The 10,447-nt window shown below is 46.7% G+C and overlaps 1 protein-coding gene across 1 annotated transcript in view; it reads right to left on the minus strand.

The window, feature by feature from the left end:
• Nucleotides 1-2,383: 2,383 nt before the first annotated feature.
• siah1 (siah E3 ubiquitin protein ligase 1) overlaps nt 2,384-10,447 on the minus strand; it is a 14,159-nt gene continuing 6,095 nt past the window's right edge. The window contains exons 3-5 of the mRNA XM_035664742.1: nt 7,066-7,247; nt 6,162-6,458; nt 2,384-4,739 (exon numbers count right to left, since the gene is read on the minus strand). Of these exons, the coding sequence (XP_035520635.1) occupies nt 4,368-4,739; nt 6,162-6,458; nt 7,066-7,247 (851 nt within the window). The 3' untranslated portion in view covers nt 2,384-4,367. The remainder of the gene's footprint in view (nt 4,740-6,161; nt 6,459-7,065; nt 7,248-10,447) is intronic.

Genomic DNA, 10,447 nt, shown 5'->3' on the forward strand with positions numbered 1-10,447 from the left:
AAGTAATTTCCCCCTGGAAATATTAAAGTACTTCTGATTCTGATTCTGCTGCGTGGGCTAACTGTACTAACTGCCATTAGCTGACTCTACTCTGACAGGGCTGCGCTGGGAGAGGGGAATGAACCGGAGCTGGGCGAGCAGGCGACGGAGGCGACGGAGGCCAGGGGATTTACAGCGGCTCCAACCAGGACTCTGACTCCTGGGACGATGAAGACAAGGTGGGTTTAGGCGGGGACAGGAGAGGCCTTAAACTGGAGAGAAGCAAGTTAATTTGTAAGTAACTGTTAACGCTATCCATCATCTGTTGTGTCGATAAGCGAGTATTTGTTTTTGTGAAGTTGAAAGTTATTTCTTCCGTGTTTTGAACAACGCAGCCTGTACAATGTTATACTGTGTTAACTAAACTTAACTAACTATTACTAGTCGACTAGGAGAATCTTAAGTTGGGGACAGCCCTAATACGCTCCCCCTCTTCGGACCCCTCCACCACCCACAGATAATTTTTGTACAGTCCCTTACTGTGACTGTGAGAGAGCCCTGTGTAACCTTTGACCGACAGAAGGCTGCTCAGTAACACTAGCATAGACATTTTCATTAGTGATCTTGAGCAAAAAAAAAAGCTAGTGTTCCTACGGCTGCACAAAGCTATTCCTGTGTTCCACGCTGCCTGTCTGATCTACCTATCTGACCTCACAGGCTGCCCCACATCCACAGACCTACTTTACAATGATAAACTTGGGAGGCCGACAGATGCATCGAGGACAGTATCGCAGGGATTTTAGAGCTCAGGCCTCAGAGTTTTGACCAGCACTCGCATCTTAAAGTAACTGAACATAATGCGCTCCATGGATAACCCCGCGTATTGATTCTACTTCAGCATATAACAGCATTGATTTAGTTTGACCCTCATGTTTTGAGGCGTTTTACTTGATCTTGGGAAGAAGCTGAAACAAAACGTGGTTCGTGATGAGTGGCCTTGAAATATGGATTAGCAGTGTCAACATATTTAGCTTAAGCTTTGCTGAGACTGTACATGTTCCCCTGATGCGGTAATAAAGATGCACACCTGGGGGGTTGACTGCCCAGCCCAATCACACACAGCCTGACTGTACCGAGCAGAGACACAGTGGGAAATGAACCACCTCGCTCCTGACGGGGACCTGAACCGGGGACTTCCTGGAACATAATTTTCTAGAGAAAATGCAAAACATTTCCTTCGTAGCAGCTCTTGCAAACTTCCAGAAGTTTTTATTGACCATTACTGAATGAACTGGTACCATTTTGTATATTTCAGTCCCTTTAGGAAGTTGTTAATTTACGCAAATACAACCAATAACCGTGAATTCAACCTCGCAATTATGTCCAATCACTGCAACAAATTTGACACCATACTTTTCTAACAAGCTGCCTTTGAGTTTTAATGAATTATACAAAAACAATCATTTTTTTCGTTGCAATTTCCTCTTTCTCCTGTGATTTCATGGCAAAAAATTTTAGGAAATCATCATCAGGCATTTTAGGAAAAAGCCTGTGGAATGATATATGCATGCATTTCTACCAGCACAGATGAACAGGTACTATCAATTGTGGGCTTGAACGAGGTGTGGCTGTGGCTCAGCAGGTAGAACGGGTTGTCAACTGATCAGAAGGTTGGCGGTTCAAACAAGATACTGAACTTAACTGAAATTCTGGTGTGTGAAAACTAGAAAGGTGCCGTGTAAGTGTTGCCTGTTCATCATCATGTTAAATTCGGGCATTTCTTTGCACTTTCAAACTTCGTTGTTGACCTTAAAAAAAAAACCCTTGACAAATCAATCTAACCTCGAGGTGGAAATGTTCTCATTTAAAACCTACATTTCCATGTTTCATCATGGACAATTGGTATAGTGAATGTGCTGACTGGAGCGCTCAGTGTATCTGAAGAGGCTGTAAGGAAACACTCAAACTAGTGATGGAAAAACTAGCATGGCCGTTTCAAGTGTCCCTTGACCTTTGACCTCAATATCTGAATGAGAATGGATATTATGGTTACCCACAAGTCTCCCCTTCGCAGACACACCCACTTTATGCTAATACCATGCAGTTTTTTGTGCTAAATGTGTTATTTCAACTAGTGTATCAGAATATTTGTGCATACTGGGATCCATAAACAGTACTGGACAAGACACATACTCAATGCCACCCCTGTGTGTCAGTGCCCCTCTAGTTAAGAGTCTGGAAACACCCCTGTACATCTGCAAGTCTTTTAATACATTTTGCCAACAACCACCAATAACTGTCACTCGTGCAGGTGCATACAGACAGACTGACACCATCAGTATTGGATTGAAAAACGCAGCGAGTGTGAGGCCTATGATAAAAGAAAAGAAGAAAAGGCACCGGGTATGAAAAAGATAGATTTATTTAATGACAAAACAGAAAAAAAAGGAGTTGAGGGAGAGCAGCAACATTACTGTGACTCCACATGAAGAGAAAGGGAGAGATGATTGGCTTGACCTCCCTCCCTACTCATAGACAAAAAAAAAGAAAAGACTTACCACACAAACAAGAGGACGGAGAGACAAATAGATGAGAAGAAAAACAATCCAACTCTGAAAAAACAAACCTTCAGAAGAACGACACAACTTGCTTTTTAACTACAAACACTGAAGTTTAGCCACAAGTTTTACAACTGCCTTTTAATCTTTGTTTTTAAAAGTCATTACAAAAAATGATAATCATGATAATCTCCATTTAATAATAACAATAGCAACATTGTAACGGTAGAAACTGTCCCTCCTTCCTGGTTGGGTGATCAGTCAATCAGTGGTTGAGGCTGGCAGACAGCGAGATGGAGCCAGAGCAGAAATGAAACGGGAAGAAGAAGCGGGGAGAGGAGAAGGAAGAGAGTGAGCAGGCTTTTTGCCACATGTCCGTCTTGCACGCACACATACACACACACACACACAAATATCAGGAGTTCTTCTCTCCACTCATACAAAAAAGACAACTAAAATAATTAAAAAGAAACAACAGACTTGAGAAATAAACCTCAAAAAGAAAACTGACTCAACTGAAATGCAGTGTTTTTTTTTTTGCCTCGTTCTGAAAAAACAACCAACAAACAAAAAACGAAAAAGACCGCTCTGATCCTCGGCCACTCCGACACACACCAAATTCATCCACCATTACACCTGCGCACACAGCCGGCGATGCAAAGAACGGGCGTGTGCGAGAACTTCACCGCTGCGTCCGTTCCGTGGAAATCTAAATAAAAAAGTCCAGGGCTGATGGAGCTGAGGGCCTTCTTAAATCCGTACAGTATGAGAGCAGAGTCTGTTCTAATAACTATCAACGACGACAGTCAACTATTTAAAGAGCGTCCGATGCACAATCTTTAGCCTTGGGTGGACCAGATGTGGGCCGAGGGAACCCAGATGAGCCTGTACGGATCTTCTACAGGCCGAGTTCCTTTACCGCAGTCCTGGACAGAACTGGGCGGGTTCGGGGTGCTACAGCCGTCCCCCGTATGCCGGTGGTGGTTCCAGTCCCAGCCGGTCGATAGCCGCGTCAGTCGCATGTTAAGATATAAACCCAAATCTGCGATAAGGAACTTCCTGGGCTCTGGGTTCCACTTTGAGCTAGCTAATGCATGAAGACGCCCGCTGTGGTGAAACCCGGCCGCAGCCGAGAGTCGGTGAGCCGCTTCGATCCGGGAGGTCTGAGGTGGATCACAAACAGCAGGGAACGAGGTGGAGGTTGCAGGGGGAGCGAGATAGGTAGCTGGCTGCCCAGCACTGACCAGGAGTCCGTGTTGAAATATAGCTTGAGCCTTTTCCTCAGTGTGTAGCTGTCGGGGGGGAGGGGGGGGCGCCGGGCCGCTCGGTGGCGATCAGCCTCCCCCGTCTCGGAGTGAAGGTCGGAGAACTGTAGTGTCTGAAATGTCTGAGGATGACTGAGAGGAAGAGAGAGAGTGACACTAAAATACGAGTGGCGGGAGATCGCTGGAAGGGACGAGAGTTTGACAAAGCGAGTTTGACCGAACAGCTTTTCAGTTTGTGTCCGTTGTTTATGACCGACAGCGCGAGACCACATGTGCGTGCACGAGTCTCACATATATACGTTTATGTGTGTTTAGGAGTCTATAGCCATCACTACACAGTTATGTCCTTGTGATTATTCATCATTCCTCCACTCACCCATTCATTCATTCATCCATCCATCCCACCCCCTGGGCCTCCGCGGCTGCCCGATCAGACAGTCCAGTTCCACGTCTCAAGGGGTGAGGCAGAGAGGGGGCGCGCTGTGAGGTCACAACTGATTTGACCCCCCTAAAAAATGCCCCCTGACAATCTGTAACTTTTTGACCCTCTCCTCTTTGAAAGTTCTTAGCACATGGAGATGGTGACGTTGATGCCCAGGTTGCCGTTCTCGGCGAACAGCTGTGCGATGGACGTGTCGAACACCAGGCAGTCGCTGTTCATGATGGCCGTGGCGATGCCCTCGTGGATGGAGCGCGGCGTGGCCTCCCAGGTCAGGCGGCGCCGGTGCCCGTTGAGCTCCAGTCGATAGGCGAAGTTCTCCGCCTGCTTGCGAGTGCCGATGAGCTGCACGATGGCGAAGAACTGCTGGTGGCCGTCGTACTTCTCCTGCTTCTCCAGCACCAGCATGAAGTGGAAGCCGAAGCAGGACTGCATCATTACCCAGTCCACCGCGCCCGGCAGGTTGATGTCCGTGGCCAGGAAGACGATGTCCTCCCCCTGGACAGAGACACACAGACACACACACAGACACTTTACAGGTTCAGTCATCATTTCTTAAGGCTACAGTCTAATAAGGCTCTAAACTTGAGATCCGTTATAAATACAGTGAATCTACTTTCACAGTGAAACCTAAATGCTTTTGAGAATTCCAACATTTCAAACTAGACTAAAAATAAAATAAAAAATACACACAAATTAAAATAGCATTATTTATCATGCAGCATGCACATATAGCTTATTCAGCCCTGTGAAACGCGGCGATGTCGTAGGAGGGAGTGTGAAAGTGATGGAAATGCCAACTGTCGGGATGTCTGGGGAGCGTATTCAGGATACTGAACATGCGGCAGGCAGCAGTCGTCTCTTCTAAACAAAATATTATGAGCAGGAGCCGGTTGGCTGCTAGAGGGGACCTAATATGCTTCTGTCATATTTATAATGTCACATTGTTGGGTGTTGATATTAAACAAGACCAAATAATGAGGTTAACGTGGGTAAGAGTAATCCCTGAGAGCAAAAAGGATTCCGACTGCTCTCAAAGCAACGTTTCATCCCACACCATCATCACAGATTTCTTCATATCTGCTCCAGACAGAGCACGGCTGAACCCACAAAGTACGTTATACTACTGCTCAGGGCTAAATCTACAGTCTGAAGTCTGTGCACGAGTTGTTTGTTTTTCCTCTGATGCCGTGCAGCTTCTCTGCTTCAGCTCTTCGGTATTAACAGAGCTAACAGCAGCTAACAGCAGCTAACAGCAGCTAACAGCAGCTAACAGCAGCTATATTTCCATCATGAGACTACATCAATCACTGTAAGTTAAAGCAGAGCAGCCGGAGGACATCAGAGGGAAAGCCAGAAAGTGTGTTCTCCATAAAATAAGATCCAGTTTCACCAAAATCAGTGAATAAAGTTATACAAGTTGAAGCCCAGCCCAATCTATGATTTATCCAACTTAATTCCTGTCTAATTTATGGTCTGAAACAGTAAATTCATCAAATTCATCGCTACTGTTCAAGCTAAGGTAGTGAAGCTGTCATTGTGTTGAGAGCACACTGGTTAGAGGGCGAGGCGGTGTTGACTGCTGACGTGTGTTTGTGTTGACTGGCCCTCAGCAGGCTTCTGCAAAGCTGGCTAATCTGAAGAAAGTGGGCTTTTAGGGAGCAGAGGATTAAGACACTTGTTTCAGACAGAGGATGAACTGAGGGCCGTCAGTAGATAAATAAAGATGTTTGTGAAGAGTGAATCATGCAAAGCTACTCTACTGGAGTCTCCGATTAAGAATATAGGACTGGAAATGAACATAATAGGTCCCCTTAAAGTGGGGTTGTAAGATTTAAAGGGGTACTCCAGCAGCAGAAGCCAGGATCCATTGACCCAAGTCCCAAGTATGGGTTAACTAAGCTGAGGAGAGTGTCTGACCTGCAGTGTGGTGATGGACTTGTGCTGGTGCATCAGGTGAGGCATGACCGCGTCCAGGGAGCCCTGCCACTTGCAGGAGGCGCCGGGGCAGGGGCACGAGTACGGCCGGAACTCGCACAGCTCTTCGTGCTCCGTCTTGTCGGTGTGAGGCAGGGTGACTTCGCAGCCCGACGACGCGTACTTGCAGGGGAAGAGGACCGAGTTAGCCACCTTCTCCATGGCCAGGTTCCTGATGGAGCCCAGGGGGCCTCGGCAGGTGGGGCAGCAGGTGAGCTTGGGCCGGCAGTTGGAGCATACCTGGGGAGGGAGAGATGGAAAGAGTTAGTAGTTTTACCTGTGATGATGTTCTGTTAGAGTGGGAGAGGATGTTGAAAGGTCATCAGGTGGCCACACTCTGTCATTTCCTGTATCCTGATTGGCTAATTCCACATTTCTCAGTATGTGCATATTTCTAACTTTCTTTTTAGTTCAGTTCAAGTACAACTGACATTTAAGCCTGTAGCTTGAACATTTTCCTTTGAGTTACACTCGGGGTCAAGATGAGTCTAGAAATAAAATGTATAAACATACATTTGTCAGCCATCATGAGTCGTTTCATTAACAGATTTACTCTCAAGGAAGCTTCTTTAGAGACGACTTTATTATTGACTTTATTATTTTGAGAACCTGTTTTATCTGAACTGCTTCGCCTCCTCGTGATCAATACTACAGCAGACATTAGTACACCTGAATTTAAGCTCCTGCAGGTCATCCAAAACCTGCATGCATTTAACTTTATGCAGAATAGGTACAACACAAACACACACACACACACACACAGTAATGCAGGACAGTCGATATGACATCTGAAACGTAGTGCGTTCAAACCGGGCTCTGCTTACTTTCCAGGCTGGACAGTACATACCAGGTGTCCGGACTGGCACTGCAGGATGGGGGGTAGGACATAGTCGAAGCAGACAGGGCACTCAAACAGGCTGGCCAGGTCACTGTTGGAGGCGGTGGTGCCTGACAAGGTGGGCACACGCTGGGAGGGGGGACACTTGGAGGTTCCTGTGGGCAGCGCGGTGGCAGTCTGGCGACTCATTTCTGATAACGGGAGAGAGCGAGAGGGCCGTGGTGAAGACACTATCAGAGACACAAAGTCTGTGTATCGCAGAGAAGTTTATTAAAAATGAATACGATGCTGCTCGCTTAAGGGAGTGCTATGATTGGTGGAACTGATTAATAATGTGCAAACCAAACTTTCACTAAAATCCACTTTAAATAAATACATAAAAAAGGTGCCTTTTGTATCTTATCCCTTAAGAATTTTATAAACAAAATTGAGGCTAAATAAAAAAAATAAAGGTGCTTGTGATGAGTAGTTTTCTGCAGGGAACACAAGCTTGTCTACTGCCTCCATCTCGAGGCGTGCCCTGCGGCACTTGTAGCAGGCGTAGAGAGGCATTTCCTGGCTACTGAGCCCTGGGAAGGTTGCTCTCAAGTGCCTGAAACAGGAAGTGTGGTGGGATGACTGGCACTGCTAGCAGGAGCCACGTAATATCTGTAACCAGCGTGCCTCCAACCAACATGGCGGTCGCCTTTGGCAGTTTAGACGTTGTTGGCATTTGGATTTCATGTGGAGCATACAGACTCTGTACGAGGGTTGAACCATGGTGCCCGTCACTCTCTCCACGCTCTCCACCTACCATGTACAACGTGTCTATTATTGTCCCAGCATCAAGTCAGAGCTGCACAGACTCTCTTAGTCACATATATAAAAAAAGAACCAGCAGACAGTAAAGTGAACTCAGATGTGGTGTGTGTGTGTGTGTGGTGTGTGTGTGGTGTGTGTGTGTGTTTGTGTGTGTTGTGTGTGTTGTGTGTGTGTGTGTGTTGTGTGTGCGCCTGCTGTTTTCCTAAATCGTGCGTGTGCAAGTTGCCCTTTGGTAACGGTTTTGTGGTTAAGTATTGGGAAATGGAGCTGTGGACAGAGACAGAAGGAGAGGATAGAGAAGAGGGGAGTAAGAAATGATGGGCAGGGAAGAGGTATGTGTTGAGGAAGGGGGGAGGGGGGGGGCCGCGAAGAGGGGACAGAGCTACCTGAGAGATGAGGGAAGACGGGAGGAGAATGATAAAAAAGGAAAGGGGCAGCAGGAGAGAGGCGCAGGAATGAGACGGCAAGGTTTGAAGCAAAGCTGAAAACTTTAAATAAAAACCTGGAAAAATGAGGGTGAGGACAATGGACGGAGGAAGAGCGAGAGAGAATGAAAAAATGTGCACAATAAGCAGAGAGTGGACACCCGCAGTGTGGGTGTGGAGCAGTAAAACACAAAAAAGGGAAGGAAGGACAGGAGGATAAAGAGGATGGTTTCTAAATGTCAGGTCTTTTCTGGGCAGTCGACGGGGTTTTGGGTGGGATGACTCATGCATCCTGTGCCCCCCCCCACCTCCTGGCTACCTGGGCACAGTTCATCCTTTTTTATACCCTACCCACCAACAGACAGCCGCAGCCACAGGGAGAGCCACCAACAGAGAGGAGGCAAATGTGGAGAGGCGAGAGGGTGGCATGGGTGGGGAGTGAAGACGAGGGAGAAATCAGCGGGGAGACGCAGCGGCAATCTGGAGACAGACAAGCGCAATAGCTGGGAAAGTTAACACCCCACCGACAAAAACTGCTGCCAAAGCTGCTCTGCCCAAGCTAGGAGGCATCTTGACCGTGCTTTAGGAAGAGAAGAACATACCTGCTGAGTCAGGGAACATCCAGAGGTCTCTTAACTACAGTCCTCCTGGCTTTCCTTCATGATTGCTTTTTATTTGTCTAGATAAAGTCTTTTTTGACGAGGATATGATGATGAATGAAGATATGATTTAACAGTTAACCATCTTAAAAATATCATATAAGCTAGTATGAACAAGCATAAAAGCAAGTTAAGGAAATTTCCCCAGTGCTTTTTTTACTTTAGAAGTCTTTAAAACTGTTTTTTGTAGACATTTTTGAGCGCTCCGTCCAAACAACCAACGAGTACTAAATTGTGTGCTTTTATTCAACCAAGTGTACTTGCATGAAGGCTTCCCTTCTCCAAAATGTAGTTTGGTAGTTGGCAGCCGCTGGCCGAGTGCATCTGCTTGGGGTAAAGCTTCTCTGCATGCCACAGGCGAACACATGCCAAACTGCAGGCAAGTAAAAACTGGGCCTAATGGAGAGACCAGTATTAAGCTAGCTGTAACTGTGCCGTGCTGCTTGTAAAAGCACGTCTGGCTGTGATGAAGATAATGCCTTCGCGGCCTATTAAATAGAACTTCTTAGCTTGCTAGCAATGCAATAGCAGCGAGCCGCCTAAAGAGCGGTGGGAACCCGATTAGCTTGAGGAACGTTCGGGCGAGGCCAAGGCGCAGGGTCAAACAGTGCAAGCAAATGGCAAGACTGAATATTAACAAGAGAGGGAGGTTTCGACCAGACAGACAGTTACAATGGCAGTCATCAGGATCGGTGGGCTTGCTAAAAAAAAAGCTTTTATTGAGGATTCAACGCAAGTTCTTGGAGGCTCGTGTGTGTGTGTGTGGTTGTGTGTGTGTGGTGTGTGTGTGTGTGTGTGGTGTGTGTGTGTGTGTGTGTGTGGTATTGGTGTGGCTGAAATTGGTATGCTGTCAGATGCCATCTTGTGATGTGTGTGACTGCTGAGAGAGAAATGTCCCCTGTTGTCAATCCCCGTCAGTCTAGACTGGAAGCACGATAAGCAGGCCGACCGTAATGAGGAGGAGATACATTCCTTCCCTAAACACGGGAGAAGGCCAGGCTAGAAAACCGAACTGGTTTACCAGTTAGGTATATGACCATGAGGAACACTGACTGGGCAGCTGCAGTGACCTGTCGAACTGAACACACGCGCTGCTGTGATAGGTCAACACCTGGGAAACCTCAACCCTACGGAGGTCAGGTAGAGTCCGGGGGGGTGAACCGCTATTGTGTGGTACATGCCAGGCATTAGCAATCTAAATACTACAGGGTTGTCTTAAGCGAGTTACAGGTTATAGTAGACTTTTTAGCAGAATGAAAAATAGAAAAATACATAATGCGTTTAGCTGTATACTATCAAGACGGTATGTTAAGTGTCATTCAACTACAATTATAACATATAGGTTTAATGTTAGTTTACAGCCCAGGAGCCATCAGTTTACAGTAGAAGGGCTCCAAACTAACGAACACCACCCGACGACCGCTCCACTGCACATCGGCCTGCACATCTGCCTGAAAGTCCTCACTAGAAGAACAGGTTTCACCCCTTTTTAAGAAATCATTTTCA

The sequence above is a fragment of the Morone saxatilis genome, unplaced genomic scaffold (genome assembly GCF_004916995.1).
Source record: "Morone saxatilis isolate NCDOM2014 unplaced genomic scaffold, NCSU_SB_2.0 Contig2, whole genome shotgun sequence".
In the NCBI taxonomy this organism is placed as follows: domain Eukaryota; kingdom Metazoa; phylum Chordata; class Actinopteri; family Moronidae; genus Morone; species Morone saxatilis.